We start from the raw sequence: 20,974 nt of genomic DNA on the forward strand, positions 1-20,974 counted from the left end.
CTGAGAACCAGCAGGCACAGCTGGAAAAGTTGGGGACTAGATTACCACATGGCACTACAAATATTTACATCAACAAGGCAAGAATCATTTTACCAAATATAAATATCATTACCTGTGAACATGAAAAAAAATTTTTACACAGGAGTTTACTTCTGACCTGTGTATAATTTAAGCTACACAGCAGTTTACTTCTGACCTGTGCACTTGTACAAGAATAAATGGTTTATAATCCCGCAGCAGTTTACTTCTGACCTGGTGGATTAAAAACCCCTCACAGGCTTAGAGTTCTTGAAGTACAGCAGTTAACATCTGACCTGTACTTACTTACTATTCAAACAAAGATAATTATACACAGTATTATGTACAAAAATTCATATCACAAAGCTTTCAAGGCGAACGTACCTACGATTAGCATCTGAGTTCCATCGACCCATCTTTTGAATACTGTTTTCAGAAAAGCCTAACCTTGCAGCATGTGTAGCTGCTCCTATCCTGAAACTATGGCCTTTGTACAGAGCAGGATTGAGACCAATGAATTGAATTGTATTTTGGAGATGTTTAGCTACAAAGGAATATGGGACTGGTTTTCCCCCAATGAATTGGTAAAGAGGCCCAGTATGATGACCAAACATATTTACATATTCATACAAGGCATTCACGGGGCACATGATGTTGTCTTATAAGGCCTTCAAGTGGATCTGGAAGAGGTCCTTTGTTTTATTTGTTTTAAAGTGTCTCAAGACAATCAAGACTTCAATGGGTGAGTTGTCATCTAAGACAAATGAAATATCTTCTCGTTGAATAACTGTGCTAGATAGACTTTTTGACTTAACCACTACTTCACCTAACCGCAGAAATGCATTGAATGCAAGAAGAAAAACTGACTTTAAAAGAATTCTTTGATGCTGATTCAAAATAGTATACTGAAGCCCCTGTATTTACTTGTGTAAAATGGAACCTGTGATGGGTAATCTCGAATCTTTACAGGGGGCCGAATGGTGGCAACCTTGCATGACCTTTTTACCAGAAATGTGTCCGATGGATCGGTCATCCCTAACAATTTATGTACATAGCTAATTGCTGATACATGTGTTGCAATGCTATTTGGAGAATATCCATTGTCAAATAAGTCAGAAATAAAGTTACATAACATAGGGAGGGGGGGGGGGGGAGACAGGCAAGGATTTAAGGAAAGGAAATGTGCCCAATAGCATGTCCCATGATCTTAATTTGTAGGCTGTGATTGAACTCTTTGAAAGTGCCTTTGAAAGAAGATTGCAAGCTGATGAATTCAAATGGTCAAGCTGACTTGAGGGATTGGTGTTGGCTGGTGGTTTAAGTGAGGTGCAGACTGGAAAGCTGCCTGAAACTGAAAACGGGAGAGGCGATCAGCAGTGACATTATGTTTTATCAGACATGAATAGGATTCTTTTATTGTTAATTTTGCTCCCCCATATTTCTATGGCTAGTACAATGGGAAATAACTCTTTGACTGCAATTTGACAATCTTTCTGCAAAAAATCCCAGTGAGAAGCAAACCATCATGACCCAAAATTGCAGCAAAGCTCAATGACACTGATGCATCTGTATAAAGAGTAAGATGATCTGTGGATATCCACTTTTGAGGAAGAAAAACTGACTTTCCGTTAAAGTAGCTTATAAAAGATAGCCATGTTTCCATATCTGCTTTTGTTTCCCTGGTTAAGTGTATGTGCGATGCAGGTTCAGTTACTCCACAAGTCAGATCAATCATACGTCGGAGGAAAGCACGCCCTGGAACCACTTCTGAGCAAGCAAAATTGAGTAAACCAATCAGAGATTGAAGTTCACGTAATGTGGTTTGATCTTTTTGTAAAAGTTCTACCAGATGATTTTTAATCTTGTCAATTTTGTCGACCGGTAGCCGTGCTTCCATTTTGTATGAGTCAATTTCAATACCATAGATGATAATTTTTGTGTTTGGAGTCTGTGTTTTGGACATTTTGATAGGGACTCCAATATTTTTGCACAAAAAGAGAAAATTTGTTAAGTCATTCCTACAGTTTGAAGAGTTCGCAGGTCCAATAAAGAAGAAGTCGTCCAGTATATGCGACATTCCCCCTGCCCAAAACTTTGATTGTAGTATCCACTGTAAAGCTACACTGAATTTTTCAAATATCTGGCAAGAACTACTTGCACCCATGGGGAGACATTTGTCAAAGTAATATTGACATTGCCAAGAAAACCCTAATAAATGATAATCCTCTGGACAAATTGGAATGATTCGGAATGCGTCTTCAATATCAGTTTTTGCCATCAGACACCGAGGGCCATGATTTTGCACTAAATTTATAATCCAATCAATCGAGTCATAATGAACTTCTGCATTTGCTTTTGGAATATGGGTGTTAACCGAATTTGTTTTTGGATAAGAAAGATCATGAATGATTCGAAATTTTCCAGGTTCTGATTTTGGTATAACTCCTAGAGGGGATGACACAAAGGGATCAAAAGGAGGGTTTTGAAAGGTCCTGCAATACGCTGGAGCTTAAGGCTCGTTTGTATGTGAGCTTGTATGATCTCTGGGTGATTTTTTGCTGAATTATGATTTCTTGACAAAGACGCTATGGGAGTGGTTATACATCCCAGGGAAAATCCAGAACTGAATCCTTTTACTAAGTATTCTCTCAATTGATCATCATAACCTACTAAATGGTCATTTAGTTTGTTTTCCTTTACTGGGGTTGGGAGAGGCCTTATCATGTTCGGATTTGTCATTAGATCTGCATTTGCTTTTGGGATGATGACCCCTACATGTTTGACAAATGTGTGTGAATGGACAAGGGGTTGACTTACATTTGTTGCCATGATTGTAGGCGAAGCAGAATCTGACCCCACTGATTCTCCCCACCTGTTTCCCACGAAAGGGCTGCCCATTAGATTGTTTTGAGGAAATTGCCAAAGATTTTCCACGTAATTCTTCCACTGGCTTTTGCCAGGGAAGGTCTACAGTCTCCCTTAATTTTCCAAAAGACTCATCATATGATCGCCATGCTGAATCTCCATGAAGCTTTTATAATTCCCTAATGAATGACATGTACTTAAGCAGGTGGGGAGCCTCAGTAGGTTTCTGTTGTATTATGATGCATGTAAAAATGAGAAATGCGTCTGTCCATTGGTTGATGGACAAAGGTGTTTTTGACTTTTGAGTATGTTGTAAATTAATTACACCTGGTGTGATCAGTAAGGTTACTGGGTCTTCCTCTTGGTGCGTCAAAAGACTATGTAAATCTACGAATTCATTTGACCATATTTTGGACTTAATTTTGCTGGGTACAGTTGCACCAAGAGGAATGCCGTCAGTGATTGAGATGTAATTACTCGTGTTTTTATTGGGAGCTGTGCCTGCTGGCTCACCTTCAAAAATCGTAGAAACTAGTTGTGAGACTGTCCCTGTTGTTTCAGCTTGTGACCCTGATGTAGCAGCTTGTGTCTCTGATGAAGCAGTCTGTGACTGCATTGTCCCTGTTGTAGAGGATTGTGCCATTGTCTCTGATGCTGTGGTCTGATCCTGGTTTCCTCGTTCACCAGTAGTTTGTAAGTTGCATGGAAGAGTATTCCCTTTATATGCGGTATTAGGAATGGATGACTGACTATGAGGATATACAGGCTGTGGGTCATTGCTCACTGAAGGTTGGAATTGGTGCATTCCCTGTTGCCTGAGAATTTCTGAAGCAAGTTTTTGGTAGTCAATGGCAACTTGGTCAGGTTTTGCTGCCACAGAAGCTTGATTGGTCTTCCGACGTTTTGCTTGGGTTGTGGATTGCATTTCGACACTCTGGGCGTCTGTCTGTTTTGATGTCTTCCTTCTAGGCATGACTCCTACAAAACAACTATACTGTGTTAAAATGTGATATATATATAGGCTATCAGATAGTGTGCCTTATTAATGATAAGGCATACAAATATTATTTATTCTCAGGACTTAACCTCTCATTTCAGTGTATGTGAAGTCCCATATTGATCTCTAACCAAACTTTATATATTTCTCTATATAAATTTTGTCAATTTGTCAGCTACTTAAGCTCAAATTGAAGACAAATAACCCATGCATACTACTGTGAGAGCAGGTATGACTACAAATTTACTACCTGACTGCACAAATAGACTACATATGTTATTAATTACTTGACTCAAATTTTTGTACACTTAAGCATGAGACCAGAATTTATGTACACTTTTCTGCTAGTGATTCAACTTATGCACTCTGTACATACAAATATAGGCAATGTCAAGTGCGACGACCACCGAAGCATACTACTTTTAGTGTACGACTACAATTAATGGATACCATTCGTGAGTGACTAAACCCACATGTATACCACATGTATACCAACTACTGTGTTAACAAACTTTGCACGCTACTCTGCATGTGACTACTAAAATTTGCACATTACTCAGCATGTAACAAAAATTAAAGCACACTACCATGCATGTGACTAAAATAATGCATACTACTCTGTGTGTGACTAAAATAATGCATACTACTCTGCGTGTGACTTGAATAATGCACACTACTCTGCGTGTGACTTGAATAATGTACACTACTCTGCGTGTGACTTGAATAATGCACACTACTCTGCGTGTGACTAAAATAATGCACACCACTCTGCGTGTGACTTAAATAATGCACACTACTCTGCGCGTGACTTAAATTATGCACACTACTCTGCGTGTGACTTAAATTATGCACACTACTCTGCGTGTGACTTAAATAATGCACACTATTCTGCGTGTGACTTGAATAATGCACACTACTCTGCGTGTAATTAAAATAATGCACACTACTCTGCGTGTGACTTGAATAATGCACACTACTCTGTGTGTGACTGTAAGTGATATAAACTATTGTGTGTGTAACCAGTATTTTGTTTAATATTTATATTAACATCACTACAAAAAGTGACATATAGGCTCTGTTGTGCAATGTTCAATATATTCAATTTTGCAACACTGTAATGAAACTATATGTCTGAATTCTTAAAGTTAAATTACACCCTATTACTTTTATACAAATTTCCTTGTGCAAATGCCCAAGAAATCTATAATGAATACTTGTATTCTAACATGTAATAGAGATAAGCTGATCTATAATTAATTTAATTAAAACACTGGCCTATCTGGAATGGTGAAGAACTGCAATGCGAATACTGTGGAGGTATTTTTTCATGTGTCTGGATTTCCCATTTATATGTGCACCCCATCACGACCAAGATAAGACAGGTCCGTCCAAAATCCACGATGTTGCCAAAAATAAATGTTCTTTAAGGTAGCAGTCTCTTTCCTCAATTTACTGTTGACACTCACAACGTCTTCATTATAACCTTGTCTGGTCGCCCATGGCTGCCGACGTAACAATTGACCCACTATCACCTTTTTAAGTCCAACGCCGTCACGTAGAAACTGGGCATATGAGAGTATGTCCGTAAACACTTTGTCAGGTTGCCTCCGGCATAAATCGTTGCCGCCCATCTGCAGAAAGCACACAGCAGGGGGAGGTTTTGGGAAATTAGTGAATTCCGCGCACTGTGCTAAACGTTGAAAAGTCAGTCCACCTCTAGCTTGAAAATCCACCAAATACTGTGATTTGTCTAATTGTAAATTGGCATAATGTTCATTATCCGCGACAAATTCCCCTAAACGGCGAATGTAAGAGTGTCCGATAATTCGTACATGAATCTTCATACCTTCCTCCATTGTGTTGTGGGCTGTTTGGACGGAGCCTGCCAAATCCTGGAAATTTTCCTTTAAAATTCACAAATATGCACTTACTTCACTATATGGGGATGAACTAATCCAGTCTAAGTTACTTAATGATGGTCTACGTCAGGAAATCCATGAAAAAGAAACGGAAAACATGCTGATTTCTTGTGTAAATAAACTGAATGTTTTTGTTTTCCTTCTAAATCAGTCAAGTTACGCTATTCCGAGTCACGTGAAAAACACATGCTTCTGATTGGCTGATATACAAAGATTTGGCTAATTCCCCCAGAGATGCCAAATGTACATTACATATAACATGTTTGTGAACTTTAATCTAAGAAAACAATATCTAGTTACCAACAAAAACACAAGGATTACATAAATGCTATTATCTAACAATAATGCTGTAATGATTCATAAAACATTGCACGTTTTAAAATATTTTCAGAAATGTATTTCTAAATACGTTGTAGAGGTCCACGCATCTTGGAAATAGTTTATCGAAACAATTTAAGTAGACTGACTTATAAATATAGATAACGTGAAATAAGTTCAATCAGGATATAATCAAATCGCAGAGATCTACATTTCTTTTCTTCATTTCTCTTACAGTTTCCATTTTTTCATCTTTGCAAATTATAGAGATCAAATGCACGTCTGAAGTGTTATGATTCTCATTCCTAGCTGTTCTACAGTTTTAATGAAATCCTGGTTTGTTATGCTTCATACTTTTTTGTTATATGTTTTTATGCAATCCAGTTTCCGTAGCAAAAATATTACGTATACCCTTTGCTGTTTTAGACCAAATAGATAACTGAAGTTACAAACGGATACTTTAAATGTGTTTATCATGGGTGCTAAGCATTATTTGTATACGTGGGTTTGTTTTGGTTCGGGTGACTGATTTTTAAAATGATTTAACTATTTATATAGTAACAGGTGCGCATGAAAAAAGATGTTATTTAAGGGCGAGTATTGTGTAAATGTGCAACTGGAATGCTCAGATTCTAAACCAGTTCAATGTTATTCCCACTACCCACCTATTATTACAAATTATTATTTGTATTAATTGATTTGTTTATTGCATTGATGTTTATATTTTTTTTTGTAGTTTGATGAATGTAAACGGATGGAAGTACATGAAGGTAAATGAGTATTGATAGTGATGGGGCATAAAGAGTTTTGAGAGAGAAAGCAGAGTGTTTTATGTATAATTATGTGTGAATAAATCTGAGTGCTTTACCTCTTATCCTATAAATAATGCTTTCTTTTATATGGTAAATGATTTATGTTCGTTTGAGTGAAACGAATTGAGTACAAAAATCTTTAGCGTCACTGTCCACTTCAAATGGAAGGAAATGCAACGTGACAGCGGAAATTTATATTTAGCACTACATTGAGCTATCAGAGATACCTAACTTTTTCGAGATTTTAATCATAGAAAAAATTTTCACAGAAACCAGAAGAAGGTTTGGCTCAAATATGACATTTAAATTCAGTTTCTTTCCAAGTAAGTACAAATATATTCATACGATAAAAAATTATCCTGGCTTATTTTACTTTTAATTTAGTAGAGTGAGTGTCATATTTTAGTTTTCCAACGTACAGAACGATAGTTGATGTCTGCATTTTTTTTAAAGATAACTTCATTGCAAACTAAAGTTTTGAAATATCTGTTTTATTGATAATAATGTATTATTGAATCATGAACCTTTTTAAGTCAAAACTCGTCCTGGGTATACATGTACATGTACTGTACTGAAATAACAGTTACGTATAGTATTAGTCATCATTGATTACTTGTTTAGTCAAATGTTACGTGATTATGTTAATTTTCATAAAAAAAGTAGAAAGAGCAAGATTATCTGCAAATTTATTTTAACCCTGTATTCAGACCAACTAATGAGTTGTCGTCCTTTGTCAAATTTCAAACATTGATATAAAACAATGATGACATTTCATTTATTAACGTCCACATAGAGTGCATGGGAGAAGGAGCTTAATAAAATGGCAGTGTTCTAGAATTTAACTGAAATTTAGTATTTCAAACAAAAATTATAAAAGAAATCTATCTATATACAAACAATAAAGCATATAAATTAAACTTTAGAAAAAAGTACTATACATTTTATTTAGGATCATGAAAATTGATGAAATTTCTGAAAGGGATTATTTGTTCATGACTTTCAGCATAGTGCCGTAAGTGACATAATAACATAAGTAGCATAGTCCAAAATCGATTTAAAAAGGACTCGAGTGATGTATGAAATTAAGAATTCCATCGTAAACTTGATGACAGAGGCCGAAATTAACTTTGTAAATTTCCGTAAACTTACGAAAGGTGTATAACTGCGCGGGTATGTTAAGGCTACACCCAGAGATATCCTACTTGCCTTTACAATATGACGTCATAGTAAGCTGTATGACGTGAACTCTAGAAATAATGATTTCTTAATATCTATATTTAAAGTTTAATTTAAGGTCCAAGAAATGAATGGAATCATTCAAAACATAATATAAACTAAATCTTGTCGTTTTTTGGGTGGTATAAATAGCTAATTATTTAGCACGGGAGTTATATACCAAACCCATGACGTCATAACTATTGATCAAATATTTGCCGAGTGAAATTAAACTTACGAGAATTCATGTAAACAGAATGGGAGTTTTAAAGCATATACCGTGAATGTTATGTGTGATTCATAAGGAATTAAAGATGAAGAATCAAGTACGCTGATATATTCTTATCATGTTTTTTATAATGAACACAAGCAGTGCTTTGAAATCCCGATCACCCTTTCCTCTGTCGCTCTATGTCAACAAAGATGCAAAAGTTCAACACTACGCCGCATACTTTGAAACATAATTTTTGTTTGTATCGAAAGCTTGTATTCAATAGTATTTGGAATGTGCAATTCCTTGATCGTATGTATAAAATGTAAAAATTTCGGTAAGGTTTCATGCGAAACTTTTGAATATTTTTTTCTGTGTCGGGAGAGTAGGATTCTAGCAGCACTTTTCGTGGCCCAGTGATGATTTTACATAATTATTTTCACTAAAAGAAATGAATTAGCTCCGGGATAGTGTTGAACTTTTCACTTTTTCATTAAGGCAATTTTTCTATTTATAGACGTCACGTGATGACGTCGTAGTGGAGTGCTTCTTTTAGCCTAAGACTCAATGACGTCTATACAATGGATAATAATAGTAAATGTTTTATCTATGGCTTTTCCGATTCATCAATGTTATATTTTACGAAAAAAATCTAAATTCGCCGAATTATGATCTGGGTACTGCCTTAACATACCTGCGTGATTTATTTAAAATCACCTATATCTAATATGATGTTTAAGGTGTTTAAGAAAAAGAAAACATTCATATTAAAGTACATTTTCCATCGAGACGATTCAAAATTCATTTGATATCATTAAGAATGAAATGGAACGGTCATGAGGCAAACTTTTTTCATGTAATGGCTTCAAAAGTTGCTTTGTGAACAAAATCCATATCGTAGCCCATGACACAACAAATATATTGAAGAATACCTATTTAAGGTCTTCCTTCTTCAACAGAAGATCTTATTATTATTCTATTGTTTCTTTTTCACGATTATTATTATATTTCCTTCCAATTTTGTGCAGACGATATCTCGAGAAAACCTCAATAGATTTTTAATGGAACATTCAGAAATGATGGTATATGATATGAACCATTATTGGTCATTTTGTCGATGTCATTTCAGGTCGTGAGTTATGGCCGATTTACTGATTTTAAAATGCAAATTTGTCCAGGCATTTTCTCAAAAACAGTTAAAGATTCAGCAATGAGACTTTCAGGGATAATAGATCTTAACTTTTAGATGTGAAATACGAGTAATTTTTTCGGGCGTCACTTCCGTTTTTCACCGGAAGTAGTTTCAAAATATTAAATTGTTAATATTTTTTCCCCATTTTTTAACAAATGTAGGTGTTTATCATAGAGTCTTGACGAATGTTTAAAGTCATACAATTTTTACCGGAAGTAGTCTTAAATTGAGTATTTTTATATAGAAACTTTCATACATACTAAATGTGCAATAACCGTATGTTTATAGCTCTTCCGGTCACAACCGGAAGTGACTCTAAAAGAATCTTAAGTAACCTTAAGTAATTTAGGAAAAAAATATATAGTGTCTTCGCATTTGAGTTTGCATCTAGTATAATAATGATGATGATGATGATGATGATGATGATGATGATAATAATAATAATAATTATTATTATTATTATTATTATTATTATTATTATTATTATTATTATTATTATTATTATTATCATCATCATCATCATCATCATCATCATCATTAAAGAAACATAAGTGAACCTCCAGATTTCTATTGTATTCAACCATCTCAATATAGCAAAATCAGCGAATAACAGTTTTTAACTGTTTTTAAAACTTTCACTAAATTGGATATCGATTTTTAAGTCGATAAAAGCTTCAGTTGTAAATTATTAAGATATATGTACCAAATAAAGCATAAAATTTCGCAAGGTTAACAACAAGGCAATCTTTTAATGTTAAAATATATTTTGGTTCATTAATTAGATACATGTGCTTTAAGGAAGAAAAAATAAAATTTTGAATTCAACGACATTTATTCTTCCAAATAATCAAGTTGTGGAAGTTCTGTAGACGGTTACATTTTTTTCGGGGTTTTTTACAGCGTATTTAAAATTAATTAAGGACATACAATGACAATTCAAGAAATCCTCGTAATATTCTAATCGCGGATTGAACAGATATGACCCCGTGGTAAAATGTAAGTTCATAGTATTTGGAATTGAAAAATATTGTTTATAAATAATATCAGAGTCAATAAACGGCATGTGAAAGAATCACCAATTATTATAGTCTATCTTTTAGATTTTCTTTTAACATCAACGATATCTGCGATGATACATAAATATAAAGGGTAAGCTAAATTATATTGAAATTGCATTGTAATATTTTCAAGAGATATGAAAACAAATAAGAATGTTATAATAATATTTTTGTGCACACACTGACACATAGTAAATCTCTTCTCCTCATATTGTAGTTTATATTGCTATTATGACATCTTGAATTTTGCGCAGAGCAATGAAAGTTGTAAATTTGACTTCATGGATATTGGGATCAAAAGGCAAGGTAAATATACTAGCCTGAAACCAACTAAATATGGCATATTTCATAGCTTAATCAGTAATCATGCTAGTTTTTATTTTTATTTTTCATATATAGGAAATTCATCAACATGCAGCGATAAATGCCTGTTACTTTCAACGGATTTGCATATTTATCAGAGTTTTTACTTTAAAGTTACCAACATTTCTGTGACATTTCATATCAAAAGCGATAAATATACATTCACTCTTGAAACGCATCGTTGTTCTGGACATGAAATCAACGAAATGAGATTGGATATTGTTTGTGGCTCTCCAATACGCTCAGGTTGGTAATCGGAGACAATTCACTTTAAAGGAAATATTTAGCTTATCTAATAGAAAGTTGTACTATTGGAAAAAAAATCACTTGAAGTCTGATATCAATAGAGGACTTTGATAAACTGTGTAAATTACAGTACTAGTCCTAGAAAGTATAAGACATTGCTAATACATATTATTCAAATCAAATTTATACTACCATTCCATTTATAGGCGAATCTTTCATTGCCTGTACCAAAGATGTAGCATGCCTCGATGACAGAGCAGAGTGTCAGTTTCTAACCGATGGCGGACAAGGTCATTGTGTTTGTAAAGATCGTAGTATGTTTATCAAAGGTCAAGTTTGTGACTGCAGAGAGGGAAAAATCAGATACAAGGACACGTGTTTCGATGGTATTACATATGTTGGTTTGATATCTTAAGAATGTTTCCAATAGATATTTTTCTATATTAATAATGTATGCATGTAATAAACCTAGGTAAGTGGCTGCTTACAAAGCGAGTATATGTTGTATGCGCAATGGTAAATTCAAGAACTTGTGCATTGCACAAAACTATGTATTGACAAACTAAAATGCTAAATGCACCCCGATTTGCATTAACACGTTATCTAACTCAGACAGATTTACGTTATCTATTGCTTCTACAATGTAAGGTATATTCTGTAAAGTTATTTGCTGAGCACAGTCATATCTGTCTGTTAATTAGGGAATAACTCTCTTCTCATCTTTTATTTGCGACCGTTAATGCTGATTTACCGGTCGCAAACCGAGTTTTACCGGCGACGTATGAGCAGAAAAATAGATGCTTTTATTTTCTTATTTTATTAAGTTTTATTCTATAAAACAAGTCAAGAGGGGTTGTGTTTTTGTGTGGTTCTATTATGACGTCACAATTAAAAACTTTCATACAGGGCATTAGTCGATCAAATTGCCTTTTACAAAAAAGTTGCATTAGAATGCATCTTTCCCCCTTTCCTTTCAAATAAAATCAGTTCGTATGTTATTTCGCTTCGAAATTGAAATGCTGATATATTATATCAGATATGATGGATCACAGGCTATGCGGTGTCTTAACGAACTCTGCATTGCATTTACAATGACAGCTATATTATTTTATCGATGGATTTTTGCGTTCTGCACTGAATTGTACATCCTTTTATTTCATTTTTAATATTTATTGAAGGCATTTCTTATTTTAGGTCACAAAGGTCTCCATGAATCGTGTACAATTGATGCGCAATGCATTGCCACCGAAGGAGCAGGTCGATGTAGATTAAATGAAATGAAGAAAACCTGTCAGTGTTCTAAAGAATATATACTTATCGATGGAAAGTGCAGAAAACGTCTGTATTATTATAAATTCATTTCAAATACTTACTATATATATTTTTTTAATTTATACCTTTTTTTTTTTTCTAATTTTCCAGAGTTATATTAATGAACATAATATATATATTAGGGATGGCAATTGATTACAGAAATGCTAATCGGTTAACCGCAAGACCTTCCGACCGATTAACCGGTTAATCGTATCAAAATGCACGTTGTTTTTTTTTTTTTTTTTTTTTTTTTTTTTTTTTTTTTTTTTTTTTTTTTTTGACAATTAATTGTTTTTCAAGTAGCCCTGTCCATATGTACACAAATAGACCCAAATAAGACGATAGAAGTTAAAACATTCCATTAGTCTTGATTCTGGATTAGAAGACTATGGGTACATATTTTTTTATTTAAATTCCAGTAGACAAGAAAAAATTGAGAAAACCATGAAAAGAGCCTAAGAAATTTTTGATAATTTTCCAGAGCAGATGTCACAAAAGTTCTTTCTGCATTTTCACTATGATAATCAAAACTACATGTGAACTCTAAAGCCCTTAATTTACAATGTGTTTTATATATATATATATATATATATATATATATATATATATATATATATATATATATATATATATATATATATATATATATATATATATATATATATATATATATATATAATTGGATTGGATGGAAAACTGAAAAACGACAAACACGCCAATTCACAGTACTCAATGATTCAATTATTATCATTAAAGAAGTAAAACAAACTAGGGATAACGACATGGTGTTTTCACAGTAATTAACACTACATAAACTGACCAATTACGCTACGGTCTCAGTCTGGAGATTCATAATTACATGTACGTTCAAATTAGATCCGTTAAATCCTAAATGATCATCCTTTGTGCAGAGATTTTTTTTCTAAATAATTTTTTTAAAAAATGTGTTCAATTCAACAATTTTTTTTACCGATTAACCGATTACAGATTTTCTAATCGATTGCCATCGTTCCGACCGAGTAATCGGTTAACCGGTTACAAGTTGCCATCCCTAATATATATATATATATATATATATATATATATATATATATATATATATATATATATATATATATATATATATATATATATATATATATATATATATATATATATATATATATAGCAAATAAAGGCCTGAATATGACATGCACAGTAAGTGAGCAATGCAATGCTACTAGAGGAGCTGGACTTTGTACATTTAATGGAAAGAATAAAGTATGCCTCTGTTCGAAAAATTATGAACTCGTGAATGGAACATGCTTAAAGGGTTTGTACATTTCTAACAAATAATCTTTTATTCTATCCGTATAAATCTCAGTTTATGTTTCTATACATCAATAACATTAACATTTTACTCGCAATGATATTTTGTTGCCCTTGAAATGGTGAATAATATTCTGTTTTAAGAAACATCCATCAACGGCAGTAAAGGTTTAAACTGTGATTATCTTGAAATCAATAAGCAATGCGACAGGCTTATAAAATATTCCTCAAATCCATCTGACAAACATTTAAAAATAACAATTTTGGGGTTATAAAATATGAAATCAAAGTAAAACACGATATAAGGGAACGCTAAATCTTACAGCAAGCATGTTAAATAACAAAGCGATATTGGATAAAATGACTTTAATTTATAACAATCATTTTGAATATATATTTTTTCACATATCAAACAAACTGTCTTTTAATGAAAATGAGGCATTTATCGAGTTTTCAAGCATCAAAAATTGCACTGATAAAGATGAAACTAGAACAGGTACATCTGTGGAGATTGATCTGTATCATTATAAGACTTAATTAAAGAGAAACAAATATATTGCGATAGTGAACTACCTTGCCATATCCGGATTCCAAGGTTTAATGGAAAACCAGTGGATTTTTTTAAAAAGAAAAATAAATGAAAGAGAAGCATTTCAAGGATCTCTTACAAGAGAATAAAGGTGTCTTGGTTGTGTGTACCTCAGAGTCCTTAAACCATGTTATAATGAAATCATGTCACTAAGAATTTTATTCTTTCCTTGCAAGTTTTCAGGAGTATATAATATTCTGAAAACTTTTATTTAAAAAAAAGTTCCAAGAGGAATCAGATTGAAGGTTTGGTATTTCTAGAAATAATAAGCAGTGAATTACATGTTTAAAATCTCCTTTCATTTTAACCAGCTCGATGAATGACTTTGATGTTAAGTGTTTAAAAGTAACATCATTATGTAGCTGTATAAAAAAATGGAAGCTCTGTTATATAGGAAAATTTATTATTAGTAAAATTACGTATGGTCTTGAACATATCCTGAGCGAAAGGAGGAAATGATGCTAAATCGACTAATATTACGCAATACTAGAGGGAGGAAACCCTTTTCATTCAGATTTTGAACATTGAAGGTAAAAGGCTTCTTGGCGAAAGTTGCTCCTTTAGTGAACAGTGTTCTGGAACCAAAAATGCTGGAAATTGTAAATATTCAGTATCATCTAGAACCTTTAACCGAGAGAAAAAATGTCATTGCGATGATAACTTCCTACAGGTCCTAGGACAGTGTCTTTCAGGTATAGAGATATAACTAATTTTGAAATCATAAGTTTCAAAACTGATCTAGGTAACATTAAAAAAATGGATTGAAATTATTATTTGAAATGTATTATATGCCAAAATACTAAATATTTATATACTTGTACATTTTAATTATAAGAAATATTTTACTGTACACATGACTCAGAGGAAGCTTATCGTTAATATATTTCTGTATCTTTTAGAGAATAGTTTGTTTATAGTTTTTTTATGTTCTATTCCAGGTAATTTATCAGTAGGACATAAATGCTACCTTTCTTCCCAGTGTTCCAGTACAAAACACGCGGATCGATGCGTTGATGGATATTGCCTCTGTCAAGATGGATACCTCCTAAAGGAACAAAAGTGCTTGTCCGGTAAGAAGAATGATAGGAATTATTTTCTTTAATTCATATTTTACACACATTGTAAGTCTCGAGCTAGAAATTCTGATAAAGACTTATGGGGGTCTGTGCGTCTTGTATCATGTGCCTGTAGGCTGCTGGAGACGGTCCTGAAATTGCTCTGCAAAACCTTGGCTAGAAACGACAAATCGAAACCAACCTACAAACCTCAAAATACTAATTTTAAAACTTTTATGTTTTTTTTTTTATTTTGGCGAAAAACATTGGGAACAGATCGTTTAACTTTCTTTAGCTTTCTTAATTTTGCGTCCATTTTTGGACAGCCGTGGGGCCACTCTCGTACTGCTCCAAGTTTCGCAAAGAGGTCCCAATTCAAACCCTGAAAATATTATCATGTTGTAAATTCTGAATTAGGTGGAGGTAAATGCAAATTTTGTGAATTTTGCATTTACCTGCACCTAGTAAATTAGGATGAGCAAAATCCACGAGAAGCTTAAACTGCCCATTTTTTCAGGAATATTAAACTGAGGGAAAGAAGAAAATTAACAACAAAAATATTATCCTTAAGTATAAAACTAAAAAGTTTATGCCGAGTTTTTTTTTTTTTTTATGTGATGACGTCAAATTTGTACAGAAAACAGCTTAACACGTGTACTTTGGTACTTTTTATCAAAAGCATTTTTTCATCTTTGGTACAAATTTTTGCTGTGGCCACACCCTTCATACAAGAGAAAATTTATTCCATTAAAAACTGAAGTATGAATAAACAGATTGCATTTTTATTTTGTTCGAGAACTGTGGCCACATCAACATTTTTACTTTTCGTTCGATTCAAATTTCTTAGCACCGACCAACACAGTGTTTACCCCACATTAATAGAGAAAAAAAAAAGATTCCATATTGCTTTTGTAAAAGTTTCGAAATGTATATGTTCTATTTATTATAAAAAGTACTATAAACTCTCGCTAAACTTGACTGCATGCAGATGCATTTAATGTCGACTTTTTGTACTTGTGTGTACTACGTGCCTCAGTCCTGACCAAAGACTTTTCATTCAAGTAGCTGATCTATATTTATCTCATCATTATGCTGAACTGTTTAAAAAAACGATGTGTACTCTTTTCTCCCTAGCCAATTTATTTGTGTTTTGGATTTATTTTTTCCAACTCCCGGCTCCTCGTCCTCATGGTCACTATGTTATCAAAGGGAGATCACCCGAGAAATATGTAGGCTATATTTTTTTTTTATTTTCTCCTGAGTGGCCGTGTCGGAAGAGCCTAGGAGATTTAACATACACAGATAACATCAGATGCAAATACCAGGACGTATTAATAATAATATTGAATATTTTACCACCATACAAAACACAAATTGTGTATGTCGTGAAGCCTGCATCGATAGGTATTACAAACGTCATATAAATGGTTAACGTTGGGCTATAGAGTCTAGATTATCCCAAACCAACATGCGTTTCAGAAATTGCCGTTGGCATTTCAAGACAAACTATTAATTGATATTTATTAGTGAAAACATTTTCAATCCGAGACCTCATTACATATTTTACCAAATATTGAACCTAGAAAATTCTAGTTGACAAATCAGATAAACAATTTAAAAAATGATTCGACAGGTCGCGTGTAGTTTTTGCGATAGGCCTTTATAAGACAAATACATTGTATAAACGAATAACTTACTACCGAAGTAGTGACAATTCTTTATGGTTTTATACGGAATGCCATAGCTTCTTTTTGTGGTTATTTCGTGAGAATATGGTGCTTTTTTCATGTGAAGGTGGTTTTTTTTTTTTTTTTTTTTTTTTTTTTTTAAATATTTTATGTGAAGTTGGTCACTCGAAACTCCTCATATTTTTGAAGACAAAGTTTAACAGCTATTATATCGAAATTTTGAAAGTAAAAGAAATAATCGATGTAATTAAAATCATTTTAATGCACCATTGCTAGTTCCTCTTTTTTCCACAGGTGCTTGGTTTCAGGATGGTGTATTTTGTGTATTATGTTTACATTTACTACATTTATTGATTTATAAATTAAAACTTTGTTTGCACGACTTGTCACTTTTGTTGACCGCATGCCCCTAACATTATTTTCTCTCGCGGAATTGACTTATATTCCAATAAAATTAATAATACATATTTCTGTTCATAAGCACTCCTAAGAATATCAGAAAACACTGCCTTGACTGTGAATCATGGAAATTGTAAATAAACCAATATTACAAAAGAACCTGTACGCAAAGATACTCAAACTAAAATGTGATTAGATTTGATACGTGTGAATTCCTTTACAATTGACATAACAACACTTGATACCATTAACTCGTTAAAAAATGCTTAGATATTTCACAAAATTTGTAGAAAACTTTCTGTTATGAGAGTGTATATGACTTTTGTATGTTTTAGGAAAAGAGCAGCTCTTGAAAATTTGATCTGCGTTTGGGATAAGTATGAAGAGAAACTTAAGCAATCGTGTATATTATCAAGTAAGTTTCAAATCTGCGAGCTTACTTTCATTGTATCTTACAGGTTCAAAGCTTCTTGGAGAGAGCTGTGATATTGATGAGCAGTGCACTGGCACAAAAAATGCTGGAACCTGTAAATATACAGGAGGTTTAGATTATACAGCTAGTAAAAAATGCCATTGTTATGATGGTTTTTCAACTTTTAGTGGAGACTGCCTCCAAGGTATAATTGAATAAATCATACAAATACAATTTTTGATTTCTCAAGGAATCAATGACGTTTGTTATAAGTAATATTGCCTTTTTTAGGCAATTTATCTGTTTGTCAGGAATGTTTCCGCTCTTCGCAGTGCAGTGTTGCAGATCCTGCTGCACGATGTGTCGATGGTCTCTGTCTCTGTATAGAGGGATATCTAATGAGGGGAAGAGAATGTGTCCAAGGTTCGAAAAACCTGTCATTGAAATTTTTGCACTTGTGTGCAATTTTTGTATTTTTACTTAAATTAACTTAGTGAAGCCCCTTCCTTGTAATTCATTTTAAAATATTGAGAGCATACTCGCGCAATTCTGATTTAAGTACAGTTCCGTGTAAAAATCATGCAAAGGGTGATATATGAGAGTTCTCAGAATTTGATGATTTTCCACACATAGTGTTCTCTTGCACTATGAACCATATATGCAAAAAGAAAAATATTTTGATTCACGGTTACCATGGAAACATAGGTAAAGAAATTTCCCTAGCAACAAGCCAATTTTCAGCTTCGATGGACCAAATATCTCTAATCTTTAAAGCTCAAATTAAATGTAAATACTAAAATAATTTCTTTTTCATTGCTGTTATTCTCAAAACAATGATCTTAAAAGTTTTCACAATCAAAAAAAAAAAAAAAAAAAAAAAAAAAAAAAAAAAAAAAAAAAAGAAAAGAAAAGAAATTAGTATTAAAGATATATCTGTGATAAATATGGGAATATATGCATGCTTTTCCTTTTTTGCTGACTCATCATTTTCCTTGATATTGGAATTATTCAATGTCTAATTATTCAAGTGATGGACCTCATACATGTAGAGACAACGTGTGTATATAACATAAAAGCAGAGAATTTCTTCTTTTAGGATTTGATTTCAGAAGAGTATAATTTTTTAACATTCCTATCCGTTGTCTAGCAACAAAAATGTATGCTTTGGTGAATAAAAAGAGAAAAGTAAAATGCTAGAGTCATAAATGACTCCTTAATGAATCCTATGACCGCAGAGTAAAAATTGTTGTAAATTTTCAAAATTTTAGTAAATGGACCTGATTTTTTACATACTAATAAACAAAAGATAGGAATTTAATCAGACCTAAATCATACTTCACAGTACTCAATAAATTTCCCGTAAATCAATGTGTCCGCGAACTTTTCTAACAACCCACGTATTCCCGTATCTATCACAGATACATCTTTAAATCTTATTTTTATATTTTGATTGTGAAAACTCTTAAATAATTGTCTTGAGAATAACAGCAATGAAAAAGAAATTATTTAAGTATTTACATTTAATTTGAGCCTGAAAGATAAAAGATTTTTGGTGCATTGAAGCTGAAAATTGGCTTGTTGCTAGGGAAATTCTTTACCCATGTTTCCATGGTAACCGTGAATCAAAACATTTTTCTTTTTGCATACATGGTTCATAGTGTAAGAGAAAAATATGTGTGGATAATCATCAAATTCTGAGAACCCTCATATATCACCTGCATGCCTATTTTGCATGATTTTGATACAGAGCTGTACCTATTTCCCCATACTCTGTTTTACTTTAAAAAGCATACAGTTTTCATTAAACTTTACATTATTAAATTTATTTTGGAAGACACGAGTAAAGAAAACGAAAAGACACAAAAAGGTAAAAGTTTTGTATTCACTTACACTTTATCATTTTTTAGGAATTTTAAAACAATGAATCTTTTCCCTTCATTATTAATTTAATAAATAAATAAAGACAATTATTAGTTAAAGGTTTCTCCACCATCGCTGGAGTTATTGGGTATTTTCTTGGCTTAACCTCTTCAGTTTGTGCTTTTGTTATTTTCAAGAAATTTTGGAGGCGTTCGATGAAAACGTAAGTGAAGATATATATATGATTGTTTGCATATTTTAAAATTGTGGAAAACACATCTTAAATGAAATGTGTTGCAAAATGTAGCATTTTTGTACATCTGTTAAATATTTTTGACTTAATGCATTTTATGTAAGTTTAATCTGAATTTTACAACGTTTTTCTCACAAAACTGTACTAAGTAATAATAGATAATCTGTAAATCATATTCAGTGGACATAGCAATACGCCTTTTATGCAGACTGAAAGCAATTTAGCACTTCAAAATATGTACGATCATTCCAAAAGTGTCGTAGGCGAATCATCGTCTCAAATACCAGCAATTCGAAAAGAAATTGAATTCAATGATTATCCATACTCAAGCATCGAGCAGACGTACAATCATCTAAATGATAACACTGACTTGACGCCGATGAATAAGGTGTACGACTTAGCACGACACACAGAGAATGACCAGAGAGGAGATACATACACCTTAGCGAAGGCTCTACCATCTTCAGAAATGGATGTCATAGTTGAAGCTGTTGATGTTTCCACAGTGACACTATGTGACGAAGTGGAACACTGATAATTCAGTTCACAAAAAAGGAATCCTTCATGTTTCTCTTTACTATTTGGACATTTACAATTGATTATAAGAAGACTGCGATGAACACTTTGAACTGGTCTGAAAGTGAACAAGTCCATACAATAATTGTATTTGGTTGAACCCTAGCAAAAAAATCTCTTACAGTTAGTTATAGTTTACTATAATTAACAATAGTATTAAAGTTTTAAGTATTGTAAATCAACGTATGTTAACTATGCATTTCAGATTAGTGTGCTTTATGTCTCCGATGCATACCTGCACATTTTTTTTCAATGAAACTATTACATGTACATGTATATCCATATATTATTTCCAGATTTTACACT

General features: G+C 32.9%; 2 protein-coding genes and 1 pseudogene across 2 annotated transcripts; 1 reads left to right on the top strand and 2 right to left on the bottom strand.

The window, feature by feature from the left end:
- Positions 1–2,695: 2,695 nt before the first annotated feature.
- On the bottom strand, positions 2,696–3,839 carry LOC133195984 (uncharacterized; annotated as a pseudogene).
- A 1,387-nt stretch (positions 3,840–5,226) lies between these two features.
- Positions 5,227–5,736, bottom strand: LOC133195356 (uncharacterized). The gene has a single exon (XM_061331199.1). It carries the CDS (start codon positions 5,734–5,736, stop codon positions 5,227–5,229), a length of 510 nt encoding a protein of 169 aa, XP_061187183.1.
- A 5,091-nt stretch (positions 5,737–10,827) lies between these two features.
- Positions 10,828–20,627, top strand: LOC133195357 (tenascin-like). The gene is made up of 10 exons (XM_061331200.1): positions 10,828–10,911; positions 11,005–11,214; positions 11,421–11,600; positions 12,409–12,552; positions 13,697–13,840; positions 14,956–15,117; positions 15,364–15,495; positions 18,026–18,184; positions 18,271–18,415; positions 20,273–20,627. The coding sequence occupies exons 1-10, from the start codon at positions 10,887–10,889 to the stop codon at positions 20,625–20,627; spliced, it is 1,656 nt and encodes a 551-aa protein (XP_061187184.1). The 5' UTR covers positions 10,828–10,886.
- The last annotated feature ends 347 nt before the right edge of the window (positions 20,628–20,974 follow it).

Source organism: Saccostrea echinata, unplaced genomic scaffold (assembly GCF_033153115.1).
Source record: "Saccostrea echinata isolate AGI-Se365-2 ecotype Australia unplaced genomic scaffold, CSIRO_AGI_Sech_v1 ptg000029l, whole genome shotgun sequence".
Taxonomy (NCBI): domain Eukaryota; kingdom Metazoa; phylum Mollusca; class Bivalvia; order Ostreida; family Ostreidae; genus Saccostrea; species Saccostrea echinata.